Source organism: Oncorhynchus mykiss, chromosome 1 (genome assembly GCF_013265735.2).
Source record: "Oncorhynchus mykiss isolate Arlee chromosome 1, USDA_OmykA_1.1, whole genome shotgun sequence".
Taxonomy (NCBI): domain Eukaryota; kingdom Metazoa; phylum Chordata; class Actinopteri; order Salmoniformes; family Salmonidae; genus Oncorhynchus; species Oncorhynchus mykiss.
Window position 1 is genome coordinate 68,819,538 of NC_048565.1, and position 22,566 is coordinate 68,842,103.

The 22,566-nt window shown below is 42.1% G+C and overlaps 1 protein-coding gene across 10 annotated transcripts in view; it reads right to left on the reverse strand.

Moving 5' to 3' along the window:
* LOC110528038 (Golgi-specific brefeldin A-resistance guanine nucleotide exchange factor 1) overlaps positions 1-22,566 on the reverse strand; it is a 79,445-nt gene that overhangs the window by 50,313 nt on the left and 6,566 nt on the right. For 8 of the 10 annotated variants that reach the window (XM_036983834.1, XM_036983859.1, XM_036983858.1 and 5 more), the window contains exons 2-3: positions 21,914-22,017; positions 21,405-21,471 (exon numbers count right to left, since the gene is read on the reverse strand). The exons of 1 other annotated variant lie outside the window; for it this stretch is intronic. In XM_036983834.1, the coding sequence (XP_036839729.1) occupies positions 21,405-21,471; positions 21,914-22,009 (163 nt within the window). In that variant the 5' untranslated portion in view covers positions 22,010-22,017. Of the gene's footprint in view, positions 1-21,404; positions 21,472-21,913; positions 22,031-22,566 lie in introns of all 10 variants that reach the window. One more of the 10 variants, XM_036983829.1, reaches the window with a different exon arrangement.

Genomic DNA, 22,566 nt, shown 5'->3' on the forward strand with positions numbered 1-22,566 from the left:
TTCGCTGCAGCTAGCGACTAGAACAAGCTGCAAAAACACTCAAACTGAACAGTATTACCTCCATCTCTTCATTGAAAGACTCAATCCTGGACAGTCTTATTGACAGTTGTGGCTTCTTCGCGTGATGTATTGTCTCTACCTTCTTGCCATTTGTGCTGTTGTCTGTGCCCAATAAAGTTTGTACCATGTTTTATGCTTCCATGTGGTGTTGCTACCATGTTGTCATGTGTTGCTACCATGCTGTGTTGTCGTGTTAGGTCTCTTTATATGTCGTCTCCCTTGTCGTGATGTGTGTTTAGTCCTAGTCTTTATAGATTTGTTTTTATTTCTAATCCCAGGCCCCGTCCCCGCAGGAGGCCTTTTGGTAGGTCGACATAGTAAATAAGAATTTGTTCTTAACTGACATGCCTAGTTATATAAAAGTTGTAAAAATATATTTTTTAAAAGTGAAGGAAGCAGTAGCCGGTGGATGGTTAGAGGAGAGACAGGACAGAGGAGTAGACTGTAGAGGAGTCACGGCATGACATGAAAACCTACTGCCTGCCAGCATGAGCCCTTCAAGGTGCCATTACACAGTCAGAGCTCTGACTGCGCTCCAGATAGAATTCCCAAGGACTACTGTTGAACTATCTGGAGAGCACAGACACTTCCTCTGCCACCTTGACATTACTGGAAGGACCAGCTGTGCTTCTGCTGCCGTGTTCACACAACGGGGGGATGGCTAAACCATGAATGAATGAATGGTTGGATAAATCACCACAAAGAATACATTCTAATATTTGATCTAGAAAAGGTGTTGCGTGTTATGCCTAAACTATGATCGTTAGGCTATGGTCATCATTTTAGAAGGTAAACGATTCAGTCATCATTTTAGAAGGTAAACGATTCAGTCCTGTTTTTCCTATATATGTAAGGTGTTGGGCACTGAGCAAATATGGACATATGTTAAGAAAATGTTTGAAATAACTAGTGTGGGCTTTGATTTACCAACAGCGAAAGCGTTTCCTTAATCTTTGCAAGTCTGACCAAGGATTCACCTTTTCATCACTGTTTGAGCTGCAGGTAAAACAGACTGTGGGGATTTGGAATAGAGACAACATGCAGGAAAACATGATTCAATGGAAAGGCCAGTCATCCCTGCCCCCTCATTTCAATGTACTATTCAGTCCCAGCTTCATCAGTATTAGTCTGATACCTCTGTATTCAGACGTGATGCACTCTTTATGCCCGCCCTGCATTGACAGAAAATCCAAAAATCCTCTGTGTGTGTTTAATAAATCGCAGCAGTTAGGTGAGACGGATTAGTCTCAAGTCACCTAATGACTATATTATGAGCCGCAGCATTAAGAGGGATTAATGCTAATCTTGGCTGTTTCAGTTTACCCTGGGCTGGAGGGTGGGCGGGTCGAGAGGACAACGCCGCGGCCCAGCCAGTCAGCTCCTAAATACAGCAAAAGCATATTAATGAGCACTTACCTATGCTGCCTTTTGTTCTGCAGGGAGTGGACTAGCCAATACACCATCACTCGGCTAGTATACTGTTTAGCCAGTCTGTGGCACACACATGAATAACTAGTGCTGACAACTCCTCCTCGGCTAGCAGTAAACACTGTACAGCTGGAATAAACTCCCAAACAAACAGAGGTTTTAGACTGTACACACAGCTAAAAGCCTCTTCAGTCCATCTAGCCGTCAGATCTGCAGCCCATTGACAGAGCTGAGAGAATCTCTGAGCCCATTTTACAGGGTCAGCCCCTCCTGCTAACAACACCATAAACAAGTCTACAGGGGGAATGCAGATGAGGGATGAAGTGGGCCATATAGCCAAACATTGAAATTAAGAAATTCAGATTCAAGTGTGTACTTATAACTTTTTACTTTTTTTAACCGTGTTGACTTGGACCACTTCACTGTCACTCAGTCTAATATTATCCAGCGATATGACATGGAGAGTTGTTCCTTACACCGTAATTCATAACAAGATCTCATAAAATACATGCACATCGAGTCTTGTCCAAAGTGTTGCGTAGTCACCATGTACAGCATTTCTCCTCTCCATGGCAACGCATGGTGACTTTAGACAACAGTGGCTTTGGGACCAGGGAACATTTCTGTCCAGTGATGCCACATGGACTCCGTGGTGGGGAAACATTAAAGCCTATCGGGTTTATCCCCACTGGGGCTCTGAAATACCCCGCTCAGAGTGGCTGGAGATGCCCTGGCTGGCTTATCAGACCAAGGCGACAACTGTCATAAATTACTCCCCAGTGGGTCCACATGTTTGCGATACTGTAACCAGCTTTGGGTAAATGCAGAGGCCAGGGGCTGGGCCAAGAGGGTATGCTATGTGTCCCGCCATCCCGCAGCGAGGCTCTTGGCATGGCTTACGGCTCTATGCCTCTTCTCCTGTAGGGGGGTGTCAGCGGGATAGAGAAACAAACCCTCCAGTCTTCTCTACAGCTACCAGGAGATGCAATCCTTCAAGTTTCCCTCAGCATTTGTGCAGTGGGGCTGAGGGGTTGAAGAGCAAAAAACAGAGCTACTCTATCGCAGTTCAGATGGCAGGCCCTTCTAGTGATGTATAAAGTGCACTTCCCTGAGGCTTGCTGTTTGTCATAAAACATCTCTCAGCACATAATTGACCCAAACCGGCGAGGCAAAGGGAAAAAAGGAATACAAACACAATTTACAAAAAGTGTTTGAGTTTAATACTGAGGCCGTTTGCCAGGAGTGCAGTAATTTTAAACCATGCCGCGTTAAGTGGCTCCTCGAAGATACTGTGGGGTACTGTTGGACAGCTGAGCAAATGGGACTGGATCCAGCAAGTGCATTATCTTTATGAATTCATGACAAAATTCTGCTCTGATAGCAGCGGTGGGCTAGGTGTTTGTAAACACTTGAGGCAGCTCTCACATGAGAAAGTCAAAGATCAAAAATGTAGATCTAAAACGCAGGGCTACAGCACTTCCATCCATACGATTTGTGGCCTCGTCTCGTCTCACTTATCTTCCGCCTTGTCAGCCTCCGCGAGCTGCTTGAGTGGATGATTCAATGCCATCTAGCCTTTTCATTCATTACAAGGCCCTTGCTTTCATCCACAATACACCAGGCTCTGACTTGATCAGTATTTATTTAGAGAATCAAAACATTCAACATGGTAAAATGGAATCTACCAAGCTTTCAAGTTTATGTTCTGTTCTTTCTTTTCTCCATATGTTTTATACCACAAAATGCCTTGATCAGAGAAAAAAATGCTTTAGTCTAAAACAGACAGCTTTGGGTTGGTCCCTCCCAGGCAAGGGGAAAAGAGTGCCAATGGTCGATTTTTATTAACTTCAAAATAATGTGACACAAAAACAATAGAACAGGGTATTTAAAGTATGGTCTTGCCAGTTCAGTTGGTAACGTAGTACGACATCATTTGGATCACAGAGCAAACGCTGAGAATGTTGCTTACATTACAGGCTTTACAGGGATTAGCTCCAAACCACTAAATGGAGGTCCACACACTCTTTTACACTCTTCCACTTGTCCAACTGTAGAAATAAAGAGAGTATACCAGTACTTCTACATCAACATATTCTGAACTAGGCTATATCAAGTTAAAAGTATTTAAAGCCCAACCAACATTTAACGAACCCACGGTCTGTGACAAAATAAAGCCAATTTTAAAAAGATTTGTGATACAAAATCTTAAATATAAAAACAATAGTTGTTTTTTATTCCAAACCCATGGCCTAAATTCTTGCCCATAAAGTGTGTTTCTGCAGCGCACTGCGTCTCCATCGGGCCCTGTTCGTTCTGCTCACGCAAGGCTGCGCCTATCCGATCCGACTGGCATCACTGCCATGGAATGCTGAAGTCCACATTTTTCCCATTCAGCAAGGAAAAACGGCCTTTCAAAACCAATCAGCTAGAAATGTTGCTTTGTTTTTATTTTCGACTGAACTTCCTGAAACCCATTATGGAGCTGTCAGGGATGTATACTTAGCTATGGCAACACAGGGCCTCCTCGCCCCCTTGCGCCACTGGTCATGTCACCTCTGATAAACAGAAAAACAATCGCCAATCCCTTTTGTCACCTTTAAAGAAAATGGCTGTGTGTGTGTGTGTGTGTGTGTCGAGCAGACAGAGGTGGGGCATCTCTCTGTGTACACAACTGCAATGGGTCATTGGCTAAACGTGCCCTCTATACATCTCTACTCTCCTGCCCTGACAGCACCTGATACTACATTCACCCAATGATAAAGGAACTGTTAACCTATAATTATGAAAGTTTCTGTCACAACTTCAATGGCCCTAGAGATCCCGTTCAACTTGTCCTGTAATGGCTCAGCATACATGCGTGTTGAGAGATGGCTGAATCGGTTGGATTGTCTACTATACAGCTGTACATTAGCTAGTGCCTCAAGAGTGAACAATGGAATAAATGTTTAACATAAAAATGGTTGACGTTAACACTGTACGCAAACCGGCTGCGCGCGGGCCATCGTGCATAAATAGATTGTCGCCCCACACCAAACGCGATCAGGTTGAAATATCAAAACAAACTCTGAACCAATTGTATTAATTTGGGAACTGATCGAAAAGCATTGAACATTTATGGCAATTTCGCTAGCGAGCTTGCAGTTGCTAGCTAATTTGTCCTGGGATCTAAACATTGAGTTGTTATTTTACCTGAAATGCACAAGGTCCTCTACTCTGACAATTCATCTACACATAAAACGGTCAACCGAATCATTTCTAGTCATCTCTCCTCCTTCCAGGCTTTTTCTTCTTTGGACTTTATATGGCGATTGGCATCTAACTTTCATAGTTACCACGACAAATCGACCGAACTCAGTTCATCTTTCAATCACCCACGTAGGTATAACCAATGAGATGGATCGTGGGTATCTGCTACTATAAACCAATGAGATGGGAGATGCAGGACTTGCGCTGCTACCTCACCGTCACAAATAGAACTTGACTTCTACTTTAGCGATTGGCAACGCAGACGCCCGTTGGCGCGCGCGAGCAGTGTGGGTGCAATAATTGAATAGTATGTATGTTTACATTTATTTTGCAATGCTCGCGCACACGACGCGAGCGTTGTGGTCAGCATGTTATGCTGATACAAATGCAGACACTGTTCTTGAACTACATCCATATAACACACCAGAGTAAAGACTTGAATTATGGATTAGTAAACCATATGGCAATATCAAACACATATGTATTTAGCCCAAAAACCTGTAAAACTATTGACTGCTCAAGGCGCTTCATAAAAAGGTAATAAGGGAAGTGTGACAAACCACACAAAACAACGAAGTGATGAAAAGAAAACTTGAAAGTCAAAAAGACATGAGGGCCAGACAACGTTACGTGTGATCGGAGTCTTGAGAAAGCCTACCCTAGATTTCAGGATTTTGCTTTCTTATCTGTACCATATAGCTGTCAGAACAGCTCACAGATTACTGCACCTGTACATAGCCCATCTATAGCCAATCTATAATTTAGCCCAAACAACTACCTCTCCCCCTACTGTATTTATTTAGCTCCTTTGCACCCCCATTATTTCTATCTCTACTTTGCACATTCTTCCACTGCAAATCTACCATTCCAGTGTTTTTTTTTTTTGTGTTTTTTTTACTTGCTATATTGTATTTACTTTGCCACCATGGCCTTTTTTGCCTTTACCTCCCTTATCTCACCTCATTTGCTCACATCGTATATAGACTTGTTTCTACTGTATTATTGACTGTATGTTTGTTTTACTCCAAGTGTAACTCTGTGTTGTTGTACCTGTCGAACTGCTTTGCTTTATCTTGGCCAGGTCGCAATTGTAAATGAGAACTTGTTCTCAACTTGCCTACCTGGTTAAATAAAGGTGAAATAAATAAATAAAATATAGTTCGGTTAAACTGCCGACCTTCACTTTACTGCCATTATACCTACCAACAAAACTAACTCTCCATTAGTCACCATCTGTATTTCTTTTCCTTTGAACAAGTGGAGTGAACGTCAGCGTGTGGCGCGTCCAAATAAAGAGCAAACCTAAAGTTCAGAGGAATCTGTGCTTTGAGCCTTGGATTAGTTTGATGAATACTCGTCTCAACAGTAACAGTGCTGCCCACTGGTTCACAAGTTCAGTTCCCCTCTGACCTCGGTGTCTGAGATACAGAGCAGCACCAACTCCCTTCTCTTCGCACACACACAGACACACCGCAAAAACAAGACGCAATACTACGCCGCGAGTGTTCCCAGGTCGTAAATTCAGGGGCCACATTTCACCCCTCATAACCCGCTCCACTACTGCCAGTTTAGCATTTTTACTATTTAAAACTAACATGGGTTTATGTGCATAGCTGGGATGGCTGCAGTCTGCCTTGTGCGTACAAGCCCTACTCTGACTGAAGAGAGGAGGGGCTACAGAGTTGGAGCCACCACACCCCTCTGACACAGGGATTAGACTACAACAGACAAATCTGGGTATATTTATCTTACGCTGCTTTTCACTACATCAGTGGTCACCAACCTTTTGTGTCAAGATCACAGAGTAAAAATGCACACAGAGAACTACAGTCCAGATTTTTTTTAAAGACGACTTAAATGTAAGCCTATGCAACATTAACAAATTAAAAACAGTCCTGTAGCAATGAGATTTGTGCAGAAGGCTCCAATATGTTATCACTGCATGCATTGGCTATGCTTGAATGTGAGCATAATATTATTACTACTACTACGACTGATGGCCTGCATCTGATGATCAGTCTGAAGGGAGGGAGCTCTCTGAGAAAAGGGGACAGTCTTTGGGCTGATGGCGAAACTCAAGTCGCACTGCATTATTTCTGCCTCATGTTACTCCCATGACCAGAAAACGTGAAATATTCCTCAATATTAAAAAAGACAATAATAATAACTTTGTAAGCTTATCAGAACACTTTGCTATACTCATTAATTGCAGCTGCAGTGCTGGTTGTAGCATGACGAAGTAGGGAGGACACATTTTATGGCTTATAAAAATGTGTTTAACAAAGTGTTGACAGGGCTGAATAACAACTTAAACATGAACTTTCTCAAAAACAGCAGCTCATGGCTGTATTCGTTGAGCCTCTAGTCACGGTTTTAAAATCTTACAGTATCAACTTTTCTGTGCGTTCAATACTTATTTTTACAGTCTACGGCTCGAGGAAACTGTGCAGACATGGAGCTCTGAGCTATCTGATTGGCCAGCGGTAGGCCTATAAGTGCACTTGATTTGGTTTCTGGGACTGCTGGGTATCCTGAGTTCTACCTTCAGACACATTAAATGGTTCAAAATGGGAACACTTTGCAGTGCGAGGGCTGCTGAATCAAGAGCGCCTACTGCCAACAGTATAAAATGTTTTATTTTTTATTTTTTATAGAAATGTTTGGTGATCGACTAGGAATGACGTGGAGATCAACCAATCGATCGTGATCGACCAGTTGGTGACCACTGAACTACAACAACACCTTGGAGTGTTTAAGAGGCTAAGACACATTGTACAGTGACAAAATAATCTAAAACGATATAGCCACGATATATAGCCACGATATTTTACATTCAATCGGGAGGTCCAGTTTCTAAAGAAAAATTCACCACTAACTTTAAAATGTCTCAGAAACCTCAGTGTGTGCGCGTGTATACGTAAATAAATAAATGACCTAAAAAGTGACCGAAATAGCTAAAAAAAATCAAAAGCCATTTACGAGAGAGATGAGGGGTGGGGCAAAGGGGGGTGTCTGCCGGCAAGGTGAGACTTTATTCAATACATGAATTACCCAGGACCACCTTGTCCCTTGTGTCCATGTCACAGTCACATCCGTCAGCCAGAGGAGCGCCATGGCCATAACAAAGGGAGCCAGAGGGAGGGGTAGACTGGCAGTATATCAGCAGTTCTATTTCGCTTTCAGACCAATCAACACCTCCTTGTTGTCGCAGGTTGTTAGCATGTCTCCTCGTCGGCTGCGTGGGCCGCCAGGCCCGACCGGCTCCCTCCCCTGTCAGCAGGACGGCTTTTGTCAAAATGTGTAATCGGCAGTGCTGATCCCATTCTATTTTAGAAGGACGCGTCAACAGGTTTAAAACACTCGCCGCATATGCCACCTTTTTTTCAATTCAATATTTATGAACCCGGAAACACTGGCAGTTGTTTAAAAATCGCCCCTCCCCAAGCCTGTTCCACCTCTCCTCTCAGCCATTCCCCCCCAGTCGTTCCGCGACAAGAAAGTTGACCCATGTCACCTTGACAGCACACACTCCCTTCAAAACCCAGCTGCGGCCCAAAAATAGGCTGTCTTTTTTCCTTTTTTATTTGGGGCGTCCACTTGGAAGCTATTGCCTTTTGCCAGTGCCTCTGTTCCATGCCGAAACAGGGGGGGGGGGGGTTGACAACCCAATGGCTGTACTCAAGAGTTTTGACAGGTGAATCCATTGAAGTGTAATCGAGTATCGGCTTGGCATGTTCAATGAACAAGGCAATGATCTTAGCCTCCCCCATCTCACACACACACACACGTTGCCATAACGTTGAAGACTCAACAGCAACATGCAGTCTCTCCTGGGAACTACATTAGATTTTCCAAAAGCGTCAGTACAGGAAGTTTATGTTCCTAGAATAAAACCTTCTTTAAAAATGGTACTTATAAATTAGTACAATATAATTCAGGGATTGGGAATGAGGGTGACCTTGATTTACAGTCTTACTTAGCAAGACTGACAAAAAAATAAAAATGTGAATTCTATGTATCAATGTGTGTGCATGCATGTGTGAGAATCACAGTTGGAAGCTGAAGCACACAGCAATGCTTATCTAATTGGATATGTGTATTAGAATGTCCGTGGTCACAGGGCCATTATGGGGCATGAAATAACAAGCAGCTGTGTGTGGAGACACAATGTGTGTGCGCGCGAATGTGTGTGTGAGGGGGGTGTAGGTCTGCAGGGAGGTTTATTAACACAGTCCATCAAGGCAGTCTGGGATTCGCACTGGGACGCCCAAGGCTTAAGATGTGAGCGCCACACAAGCAAGACACTGCCTCCTCGCAATACTAATATCGGCCCTTATTTTCGACAACAATAAAATCCCATTCCACCAACCCCCCCAACACCCAATAGCAGGGCCGCTTCCACAGCTAGTCGAGTGTGCAGTTTGATTTCTCCAGCTTTGCTGTCCTACTGAGGAGATTATCCTGGCCACTGACAGTCAGTGGTTCACTGCTTTATTTCTGACTTTCCAATGTACCCTTCCAGTAAACAACCTTGTGTCCACCGTTAACCAATTGAATGCAATATTTCACATTGTCTGTCAAAGGTGTTCAGGGTTGAGCCCCTATTTTTGTCCATGCTATGACTAACAAAACAGGCTTTACAACCAGGCATGCCCTACAGCAGACCGACTCACTCAGAATGAAGAGGAAAACACTAATAGGGACTATGATTTATGTACGCTCCACACAACAGAACCCCCTGACAAGACCAGCCAGAAGCTGTAAGCTAAATGTAGAAACTGTAAACTAAATGGATTTAGCTAAATATCTAGCCCACATAATCCACAGCATTTGCATGGGGTAAATATTAATCTAGAAGATTGAGGTGACATTCTATATAGACCTATCATTTTAATCTATACATGAGAAAGTCTCAACACACTGTATGTGAACTAGACTAGAGCACAGATCCCGTTCTGCCAGGCACCCCTGAGATTTATTGGGATTGTGATGAGCCTGGGGTCATTCCAGCCACCCAACACAAATGCAAATAACATCACGCTGAAAAGTGACCTGCTATAGAATGACTAATTAAAAAGGTAAAAATGCTGTCCGTGAGGCGCCAACAATACACGGGGCAGAAACCGCCGCCACACAAACACAATTCTGAGCCTCGTCTAAAACGGTTTCAGCCTTGTGTCGGACTATACATAGCGACACGCTCACTTACACATTGAAAGCGAACACTTGGCACCTCCAAAAATTGTCAATACCGGGTCATATTGTCAATCTGCAAAATGCTGTCCGCCCCATCAAAGTGTCACCACATGCGCTCCCGGGTTGTTTTTAGAGCAGACCTCCAGTGTGGACGGGTGCAGGAGGCAGAGGTGTTGAAATGTCCCAAACCCCACCTTAATACCCCCTGCTTTAATAATGTTCTCAGCTCCCAGTGTGGAGTCATTAAAGCAACATTGAACTTAAAACCTATTACCTACAGGCTGAACAAAGACAGGGGAGGTCCTGTTGGAGATCTCGCCCACACCGAGCCAATTACCACCTCATAAGAATATGCTTAACAGAACATTAAAACCCAATCCAGGTAGCAGACTGGAAAACACTAAATCCTCTGCATTGGTTCACGGCTGACAAACACACATTAGGTGGGCCTAGACCTGAATTAAACTGATCGTCTCCAGACTCCGTGGAACACAGCTAAACCTAGAGGAATTAAGAGGACCCTATAGGTTAAACCTAAAGGAATTAAGAGGACCCTATAGGTTAAACCTAGAGGAATTAAGAGGACCCTATAGGTTAAACCTAGAGGAATTAAGAGGACCCTATAGGTTTGCTTAGACATTAACTGTAGGCTAGACCCCGTGACACTTAATGTTATCTTTACCTGAATGTCTACTGCCATTATGTAATCTTATTTGTCCCTCTTAGGACATAATACCTGAAGTGGGTAGAAACAGCTTAGAGGGTTAAAATAATTTATCTTGGTGAAAATCTATTTCTAGCCAGAGCAATGTTTGTCTCAGGTCACCATTAATGCCGGTGGCAAAAAGTAACTAGCCAGCCATGTTTCCTTATTATAGACTGCACCTTTCAAAACAAAAGCTGTGTATCAAAGTACATTTATTGCCTTTGCCCATCAATGAGCTACATAAGATTGATTCACTCGCACCAAACAGGTTCTACGGTAAATTGGTACTTATTGATCGATGTCGGCTATTCGATGACAAGAACATATTTGTTATTCACTTCCTTAGAGAGTTATTTTGAAGCACAGAGAACTTGACATGACAAGTCAATGGCAAGTGTTCTGATGCAAACTTTCAGGAAGCAATGCTCTACTAGAGAGGAAGAGGTGAAGTGAGAGGTTCCACTCTCACCAAAATCTGACAAAAATAAATCCAAAGCGTTTCTATGGGATTATTTTGGACTCAAGCTTGTCACCGGCCTTCCCGCCTTGGGGACAACGACATCCATTTTTAGGACGGAGACAAGCATCTCGTCATTATATACAGATCTCTGGCTCTACTCCTCTCCTCTTGCTTAACCTTGCTGGCAGAAGGCCAAACAGAGTACTCCTGTCCCCCTCTTTTTGGGGTCTGTTGTTTTGCTCCCGTCTTGTCCTCTGTTCCTGTCAGCACATCCGGATCCTTCACGCCACCCTCACCCATACACCCCAGCCGATGATTAATGGCCCTTTGGTGGGACTCTCCATCCACTCAGCACATTGTTGAGGCTCTGAAACAGGACAACAGTTGCCTAAGCCCTGCTTGTCAGTCCCCGGTTAGAGCACTGTTAACTGGCCAGATTTACAGCTACTAACCAGCACTAGGTGGCAGCCTGTCTATGGAGAGGACCCCGATTAATCATGGCCATTTGATGGGCGCTTTAACGACGATGGACCAAAAGGCCTAACGCACCCACAATGGACCACATCCCGGCGAACACTGCTCTGCTGGTCATAGTCAGCTTGCTTACAGGGTCTAAACAGAAAATGGCCCATATTACTTTTGTACTGTATTGAAGCCTCAAGGTTTCAACTTCCTATGACATATTGTGAAAGTTGTCCAACATTTTGCCATTACTTTGGGTTAATAGTGAACCCGATAAACTTCCCCAAGCACCAAAAAATGAAAGCTTGAGTACTGTTCCTAAAAAAGTTTAACCCTATGCCCATCCCACCCGGACTGGGGCATTAACCCTACGAGGGTGCTAAGCGTCCCACCTTTCCCATGGACGGGGACAGATGAAAGGTTGGGAGAAGTAGCGGACAGGACACCATCTCTCTGTAATGGAAACCAGGGTCTCAAGTTTTTGGCGCAATGGAAAGGAAGCCTCGCTCCTCAGGGGACAGCAGTTGTAAATTCCTCACAGGGTCAAACACTTGCTGTACTTCAGCACTGGGCCCACACAAATGTTTCCTTCTGACATTCACAGTCAAAGAGTAAAATGTTCCCCTTACCTTTAAGTCCCCGGTATAGCACAGGGGTTAATGAGAATCCACATGCTCTCAAGAGATGGGGTAAGCAAATATAGGCCACTTTACAGAATTAATTTCAATAGCACACAACCGGTATTCAAAATGCCTACTGAAGACTAGTGGATTGGGTGTTATAAATAGGTCAAATATCAAAACGTCAGGAAAATGACCAGGGTATTAAATGGCTCTGACAACACTATCCTTAGTAATTGTCTTTTTGACTGAGCAATAAAAATAACTTCAAAGCTGGGACTGAGAATAAAACCCTCCCTCATCACAATCTCAGTGGTAAGCCCACAGCGTACTGGGGAAATGTAATGAAGTTCACACGGGCAATTCCACTGGGCAAAATGCTTTCATATGTAAACATATTTGCATAAGTGACTGAGCGATATGAATTATGGCTCGTCTTCTTACTTGGCATTTGCTAACTGCATTCTGGCGGTTCAATTGAGTATGATATATGTGCGGATATCAGGTGGCGGAAGAGCGCAGAGGACCTAAAGGGCACAGTCGGTTCCCACGTGCACAGGCTACGGCCCTCAGAGGCCTGGCCACGGCTGCCTGAGCACAGCTGTGTGGCCAAGAAGGCACACACGAACACACTTGACCTTGAACTACGAGTGTGTGCTTGTTCCTACTTATTGATGGACGAGACTGTACAATGAGTGTTTCCCTGTATGAATTTAACAGCGGTGCTAAATGAATACGAAAATTCATTTAGCGCCAGGCTGGGGTAAAAAAAAAAAAGCTTTCAGTATAAACTTCCAATGACTAACACCAGACAAAATATGTAGAAAAGATGAACTAGCAAGCACCAAAATTAAATCTAGACATTCAGGGAGAATGGAACAATTCTAAGAACCATGAATTTAGGATAATTTTTGGCATGGCTGGATTACTGACCGGTCACGCCGGCTACATGCCCACGGCCCTGATTTGTTATGTTTGAGCATAAAAACACAGAATTGGCAATGTCAAAATGTGTAGAACTTCAGGAAATGTACTTTCACACTGCAACATTCTCTCAGCTCCATAGAAAAATGCATAAAATAAAAGGAAATTAGCTGAAAAACAGCTAATTTCTCTCTGCCGCCAATTCCGGACCGATTTAAGGTGAGCCTAACTCCCCACGCGCAACCCGTTGACACTGCTGCAACAACAAAAAAACGAAAGGAAACACTGATTGAGGTACATGTGTGGGATCGTATGCATTTCATGGATAAAGTAAAACACATACATGATTGTTAATCCTTCAATAATGAACTATAGGAATAAAATAGCCTTACAAAACAACTAACCTGTGGACCTGGATAGTAGCCTAAGACACTAAAAACATTTTTTTTTAAATAAATATCAGTATACACTTCAACTACCATTAAAAGGAATGAAATCATGAACATAATGTGTTTGAGACTAAAATAACGATTAAAATGTGCTCTCTTGCCTAATTTTGCCACTCCTAGCAAAATTGTCTCTGCGTTGTCCTTTGCTCATGGGACAGCGAGGTAATTACCGAAAAGGTCAGTCTACGAGTGATCAAATCATCGCTACGGCATTCACTCTACGCTTCCACTATCAACCACTGGTGCCTTTCTGGTGATTCCAGTCCATTAGAGGTGTGCCTGTGAATTTCGTTAGTGTTTTGGAAAAAAGGGAAAGAGCTGTCAGTCAAAGGCCGGTCTGGCTTTGGATCTTGTGGGTGTTGAAATCTCTAAACCTGTATTTGTATGAATAAAAATGAGGAGATTTAGACCGACTGCTCTCTCTGAAGACTTGTCAAAAATCTGACCTTCGCTGTAAAGGAAAAGGGAGATGAAAAAAAAAAAGAAGATTTAAAGATTTAGAAAGCTGAGGCTGGGAATGACTTGTGCATAACAAAATAAGACGGGGGGGGGGGGGGGGGTACGTGTGAATGAATGTGTTCACCCTGCTCTCTTCTTTCCTACCTCTCAGAGGTATAGTCGACCACTATACAACCAATATAAATCCACAGAATTATTCAACAGGGGATTGAGACAGATTTGTCTGTTTGATGTTAAACACGGATCCTTTATAGAACACTTCCCTGCCAATGTCACGGGAGAGATCCGATTCAATCTACACATCAAAACAATGCTTTTGCCTTTTGGGATGTTGTAAAACATCCACTGCCTGTGGCTTCAATTAGAAAATATGGACAGCTCATCTTAATAGGCATTACCAAATATGTCACAGTGACAATTTGTCACTATTAGTTGCTTGTTTGTAATTCCAGTGTAGTGCCGGGATTACCCAACACAAGTCCTCATGGTTATCCTTGTCATCACTGGTCCACTTACTTACCCAGAAGTTCAATGATTAGTGGACAGCACTGGCAAACCATAGCTACATCTCATAGGCATTAAGGCAGACAAGAGCCCAAACCAGGCTTGGAGTGAATATAGAACATTCCAATTTAACATGTAAATATGATCTACAATGACCGCTGGAGACATAAAATGTCATACCCAAAACAGTCAATGACAACACAAAATTGTATTTGGTTGCGGTACTAACAGTTGACTGAAACTGCTGGCTTTTTTTTCATTTTTAATTACACACATAAAATGAATGACATTTTGAATAGTAAGCAGGGAGAGTTTGGCTAAATAAAGAGTCCTTATTGAGATACTCAAGTACAAATAATTCCCCTCCTTGAAACTGTAGAGTCAACAAGTCATGCTGTGTTTCATTCATTTTTTGAAGACATATCCTATGAGACAAAGGGGGAAAGTCTACCCTTTCATTGTTTGCAAACAAGCAGTTCAAGTCTAAAGACGCAGATGCAGATCCTAAATTTGTGGAAAGCACTAAATTATATGGGTTGAATGAGCTTAGTGATGGAAGATTAAGCATTTGGAGCAATCCAAAACATCCCATCCAAAGAGGAGATATTGGGCCTACTTCCCCTAGGGAAGAGAGGGGTGGTGTGAGAAGGTGGGGTGGAGGCATGGCAAATGCTTCACCACTGGCCCAGGCTCCATAACTGTGTTCTCTTTGTTTGAAATAAAGAGAAACCCTCCTTCCAGAAGTTGTAGGAAACTTTTTTTCTTCCAGAAAGAGAGACAACACTTCCTTTCCCAGAACAATTTATCTCTCTGCTTGACAAGACTCCCTGCTATATTTACCCAACTAAAATTGCAGATGATATACTTCCAGCTGCACTGTGCCATGGCACATGGTCCTGCCAATCACGCTGGCAGAACAGAGGAAGGAGAACAGAACCTTTAACGGGGAGAAAGTGGCTGAGAAACCTTTCGAGACTAATCCACATTTCCTTCGCTGGTTGCTTTTGTTGTTAGAGGAGCTAAGATACACAGTGTGAATGGAATTACTGGGCTTTCATTAAGCAGACAGCTGGACCACTGCAGCCTCAGAGCACCACTACACAGCCCACCCAGAAGAATTCACACAGAAACAAACACATTGATCAGTCAGTCAAACACAGAGTTGGGCTTTGGCCTGGTTATTTGACGTGCTTTTTCCAGGCTTTCATCTCGCACCAGGACAGGTGCATACCGTCTAAGATAGCCAAATACGCACGAGATTGGGGGTTAAGGAGGTAATAACATCTCTTAACCCGCCCTACTGTTTGTCCATTGGAAATGTCATGTCAAAACACATTAGAACCACAAAACAAGATGGAAAAACAAATACTGTACAATTAAGTCAGTCTGCTCAAACGGAAGTCACAACATGGGATAACAAAAAAATATTCAACCATTACAATAATTTTCCAGCATTGTCAGAAGTTTCCCCACATTTTTTTTAAAGAGTGGCAACTTGGGCTGAACTTGTTCTGTAAACTAATCTAACTGGCAAACAAGAGACTACAGCATCTACCTCTGTCAAATCAAAGTAGCTAAACATAATATAACAACACTTGCCAATGCTAGCTGTGGAACACTAACAAGGCCTTTGGTGTTCTTGGGGGGGGGGTGAAAAAGCGTGGCGGATTCCTCCCAGGCCTCTGTCGCAGCCGTGCCTGTCCATCTCGAGGCAGTGGCATTCCCTTGAGGAAGCACTATGCCTGGAGGGGGCTGAGACCGTGGCCGCAGGCTCCATGTGTTCTGTCTCTCCACTAGCTGCTACTGCTGCTGCTGCTGCGGCTGGGGCTGTGGAGCTGCCAGGACTCCCATTGCAAAGGCATGACGACACAAAGGCTTGACCGCAGAGTTGGCTCACCGGAGACCATCAGCTAGCACCACTCCATTAAATCCACACAACACAGCCACTCCAAATGATCAATCATTACAGATGTTGATAGAGAGACAGAATGGGGGTCAGGGGTTCTAATGGGGTTGTTGCATGTGAACCCTATATGGCACTAGAGATACCCGTTTAATAGAGATGCCATAGACTAGTTACCATAAACGTTTGAATAACTTGAAAGCAACTTGCCATCCCATACTCTACTGCCCGACTGATCAGTAGAGTAGGGAAAACAAAATCCCTGGTGGAAACAAGTGAACTCAGGACAGCCAAAATCTTTATGTCTAGCATTTACAAACTATAGCCCCAAGATGAGAAATATGAGCCAAGCCATACATACACCACTCACAGTCTAAGCTGATTGCTTGAACACATAGCCATGAATATCTATGAGAAGGGCAATACAAACACACCTATGAAGATACAATCTCTTGTAGGCCATCTAGAATGGCACATCGAAAAGATGACTTCATATAACATTTTGCATCCTTCTCCCAACATTTGTAGAACAAATATGAAAATTATAATATGTTCCTACTCAACTTACCTTGTAAAATAAGGGTTAAAAACTTGCTTGCTTTTTTGATAAATCAGGAGATCAACACTTGAATTTGATGTGAATTTACACTACAGTAACGTAGTAGGCAAAATAAGTGAAATGTAAAGATTCTGATCAGAAAACAAATCGTCTGAAGTTAGCATTCAGTAGTTCTGCTCTGAAACCACACACCGTCTTCAGAAAGCATTCACAGCCCTTGACTTGTTCCACATTTTGTGTTACAGCCTACATTTTACATTTAGATTGTGTCACTGACCTACACACAATACCCCATAATGTCAAAGTGAAATTATGTTTTTAAATTATTTATTTTTTTAAGTTGATGGAAAGCTGAAATGTCTTCTTGAGTCAGTAAATATACAACCCCTTTGTCATGGCAAGCCTAAATAACTTCAACTGAATTGTGTCTTCCGCATTTAATCTATGCCCTCCGTATTACATTTTGTATGGCAAGCCTATAGAAGTTCAGCAGTAAAAAATGTGCTTAACAAGTCACATAAGGTACATGGACTCACTTTGTGCAATAGTGTTTAACATGATTTTTTGAATTACTACCTAATCTATGTACCCCACACATACAGATAAGTGTAAGGTCTCTCAATCAAACAGTGAATTTCAAACACAGATTCAACCACAAAGACCAAGGAGGTTTTCTAATGCCTCGCAAAGGGCACCTACAGGTTAAAAAAATAAGCAGACATTGAATGTCAGTTTGAGCATGGTGAAGTTATTACACTTTGGATGGTGTATCAATACACCCAGTCACAACAAAGATACAGGCGCCCGGAGTCCTTCCTAACTCAGTACCGGAGAGGAAGGAAACTGCTCAGGGATTTCACCATGAGGCCAATGGTGACTTTAAAACAGTTGCAGAGTTGTAGCTGTGATAAGAGCAAACTGAGGATGGATCAACAACATTATAGTTACTCTACAATACTAACCTAATTGACAGAGTGAAAAGGAAGCCTGTGCAGAATAAAAAAGTACTCCAAAACATGCATCCTGTTTGTAATAAGGCACTAAAGTAAAACTGCATAAAATGTGTCAAAGAAAACAACTTTGTGTCCAAAATACTAAGATTTGTGTTTGGGGCAAATCCAACAACACAAACTGTGTACCACTCTTCATATTTTCAAGTATGGTGGTGGCTGCATCATGTTATGGGTAGAGGTCGACCGATTATGATTTTTCAACGCCGATAGGGATTATTGGAAGACCAAAAAAGCCGATAACGATTAAGTCGGACGATTAAAAATATATATATATATATATATATATATATGTAATAATGACAATTACAACAATACTGAATGAACACCTATTTTAACTTAATATAACAAATCAATAAAATCAATTTAACCTCAAGTAAATAATGAAACGTTCAATTTGGTTTAAATAATGCAAAAACTAAGTGTTGGAGAAGAAAGTAAAAGTGCAATATGTGCTATGTAAGAAAGCTAACGTTTCAGTTCCTTGCTCAGAACATGAGAACATATGAAAGCTGGTGGTTCCTTTTAACATGAGTCTTAAATATTCCCAGGTGAGAAGTTTTAGGTTGTAATTATTATAGGAATTATAGGACTATTTCCCTCTATACCATTTGTATTTCATTAACCTTTGACTATTGGATGTTCTTATAGGCATTTTAGTATTGCCAGTGTAACAGTATAGCTTCCGTCCCTCTCCTCGCTCCTCCCTGGGCTCGAACCAGCAACACAACGACAACAGCCACCATCGAAGCAGCGTTACCCATGCAGAGCAAGGGGAACAACTACTAGAAGGCTCAGAGCCAGTGACGTTTGAAACGCTATTAGCGCGCTAACTAGCTAGCCATTTCACTTCGGTTACACCAGCCTCATCTCAGGAGTTGATAGGCTTGAAGTCATAAACAGCGCAATGCTTGACGCACAATGAAGAGCTGCTGGCAAAACGCACGAAAGTGCTGTTTGAAGGAATGTTTACACGCCTGCTTCTGCCTACCACCGCTCAGTCAGATACTTAGATACTTGTATGCTCAGTCAGGTTATATGCAACGCAGGACACGCTAGTAGGTAACTAATGATTATGATTGATTGTTTTTTATAAGATAAGTTTAATGCTAGCTAGCAACTTATCTTGGCTTACTGCATTCGTGTAACAGGCAGTCTCCTTGTGGAGTGCAACGAGAGAGAGGCAGGTTGTTATTGCGTTGGACTATTGAACTGTAAGGTTGCAAGATTGGATCCCCCGAGCTGACAAGGTGAAAATCGTTCTGCCCCTGAACGAGGCAGTTAACCCACCATTCCTGGGCCGTCATTGAAAATAAGAATGTGTTCTTAACAGACTTGCCTAGTTAAATAAAGTTTTTTATTTTTATTTTTTTAAATAGGCAAATCGGCACCCAAAAATACCGATTGCCGATTGTTATGAAAACTTGAAATCGGCCCTAATTAAATCGTCCATTCCGATTAATCGGTCGACCTCTAGTTATGGGTATGCTTGTCATCGGCAAGGATGTTTGTTTAAGGAAATAGAATAGAGCCAAGCACAGTCAAAATCCTAGAGGAAAACTTGAGACAAATTCACCTTTCAACAGGAAAATAACCTAAAACACAAGACCAAATATACACTGGAGATGCTTACCAAGACAAAATTGAAATGCTCCTGAGTGGCCTAGTCACAGTTTTGACAAATCAGCTTGAAAATCTATGTCAAGCCTTGAAAATGGCTAGCAATGATCAACAACAAAAGAATAATGTGCAAATATTGTACAATTCAGGTGTGCAAAGCTCTTAAATACTTACCCAGAAAGACTCACAGTTGTAATCACTGCCAAAGGTGATTCTAACATGGGGTGTAATTACTTATGGAAATTAGATATTTTATTTGCAACAAATTTGCACACAAAAAACATAAACATGTTTTCACTTTGCCATTATGGGATATTGTGTGTAGATGGGTGAGAAAAACAATTTAACCAATTTTGTAATCAGGCTGTAACAATAACATGTGGCATAAGTCAAGGGGAATGAATACTTTCTGAAGGCACTGTAGGAGACTAGGTAGACTAACCAACCTAGTGTATGTGAAACAACTAAACCTCTTTTGCTCAGCAAACTATATGAAATTTAAAACTGTCACATGCATCATGTTGGCAACCATTCTGCAAAGAATGCAAAGTGACATCATGGAACGTGTTGCCAACATGCAGGATAGTTTTGCAAACTCAGTAGGCCTATAAAAAGGTTTATTCCACCAGTATAGTATAGATCAAGATGGGCAGGATACGATGGCACAGATAAGTGCACTGCTGAGGATGCCTCAAGAAAATGTCCACGTCGAATGGACACCTACGGGAAAGCACAAGCGAGGCAGGCCAAATATGTGGTGATGGACAGGGGTGGCTGAACTGGAAGAGATGCACAAACGGTGGCCCAAGAGACTGCAGTGGAATATTGTTGCGGAATTATATCCAACCCGGAATAAGAGGACTAAGTAAGTATAAAGAATAGAACATTCTTATGTCTGAGTACAAGGAGAATATTGCCCTGCAGAGGAAATATAGTTGATAGAAGTAGTACATATCAAGAACAAAGTATTGTCACAACCAAAACCGATCAAGGAATTCTTGACAAGAATATTAAGACATGCAGAGAAATCAAATAGATACAGTATATATATATTTTTTTTTTACTGAATTGCATGTTGTTATAAGAGCCCCGAGATAAGTGTCTTGAAGCGTTGTGCATCGCCTCATAGTTGCACACATCTTCCCGTCTTTGTGCAGAGGAGAACACTTGCACAACTTAGCTTAACATTTACCTTCGCCGTCTCGTTCATAATGAGGAATTTGGATAAAAGATAAGCAAACAGTGATATCGTTTCAATGGGACTTCTTAAAATTATTAAGCTGAGTAGTCCCCCCAGTAAGACATTGGGAGAGATAATATTGACAAACGTGAAAGGCCAGCCTATTTCTCTGTGGAAATCTGCTGCACACCTGATTAAATATGCGTTTTCTCTTCAGGCTGGAGAAGGTACTTTGTGATAACAATCTGAATGTGTTTAGCCCCAAGGTCCCGACTGGCTGAAGTTTATCCATGTAACGTATTGGCGAAGGGAAAATTGAAAATGAAAATTTGGCTTTTGTTTTAAGCTTGTCCGCTTCCATGGGCAAAGACAATTATCATCATTCTCGTATATTGAATAATTGTTATAAACTTTCACGTGTTATCATATCCTCTGTATCTCTGTATAATATGCTGTTAGGGAGGAAATGGTGACCTCATGGGTCAACTATACAGAGAAGAGGGCTAGTCAGGAATTAGTAAAGGAGACTTCACTACAGATATCTGCCTATGGCATGACAATTTTCCCAAAATACAACACTTATGTGATGTGTTGTGCTTGTCATTATGACGTAATTACCTTTTATATTGTTGAGAGTCTCCTTCAGGTGGCTGAAGCTGTTAAGCAATGGATCTTGTTCTTCATCCTGTACAAAGGTAAAACAATAAACGATATTGGCATCAACTAAAATTAAGGAGAGGACTTTGAACCTCAAAAGTGAAACTATTCAAATGCTGCAGATTTGATTCAAATGAAAACACTGCCTACAATTTTAATACAATGGCTGTCTTCTACTCAGAGTATGTTCATATGTATAGAGCTACGGTATAGTTTTTTTTAATGAAGATTAGGACTGAACACTACACAAACATGACAGCATTATGAAAACACAATTCCCCCCCCCCCCCCCCCCCATCTATCTCTTAACTTATTAATCGTTCTTCCTTTTGTACCAAGTCTGTCACATTACTTCCTGGAGCAGGTAATTCTACAAATTAAAACTAAACTGTTGTCTTATGTCAAACTAAGCCTAGATTGGTAAATAGCAGTGTTACTCCATTTTTCTTCACCAAGACAAATTAACTTACCAAAGGAGTGTGGGTATTCCACCTTGAATTCCTCTTGATGGCACTTACAACAGTAATAATCTCCCCTTGGACAATGTATATATTCTTGTCGACCATCCTGATATCTGAGAAGACAAACTATAAATTATATCAATTTGCAGTAGGCCTACTTCTTACTCTAAAGCAATAAAATGAATAAATGTAAAATAGCTCGGTAGTCAAAGACCAGTCGGTCAATGCAACTATCTACACTGAACTATTTGACCCTACAGCTAAATCAGCATAAAGCAGATGGTATCTCTGGACACCACCTCAAGATAAAAAAAATTGGGCAAGCAGAACATTATCAGATTGACGCATGTTAATATTTGAGTAGCAGTTTCCCCATGTACCTCAAAATGGTTGGATTAACCTTTAAGCCGGCCAGAGAAAGGTACTGTAGAAAAATAATACCCTGTCTTTGCAGGGAGATGTTATTGGTATAGGGGGGTGGGAGTGCTGAAATGCAAGCTTTGAATGATAGACTTAAGCCTTGTTCACACTGCAGGCCTTAACGCTCAGATCAGTTATTTTTCAAATTGGTTTTGGAATACTGACTGTCCAAAACAGCAAGTTACAAGTGACCACATCGGATGTGTGTGTTCAGACAGCAGTCCTTTGCTGACATGGCTACG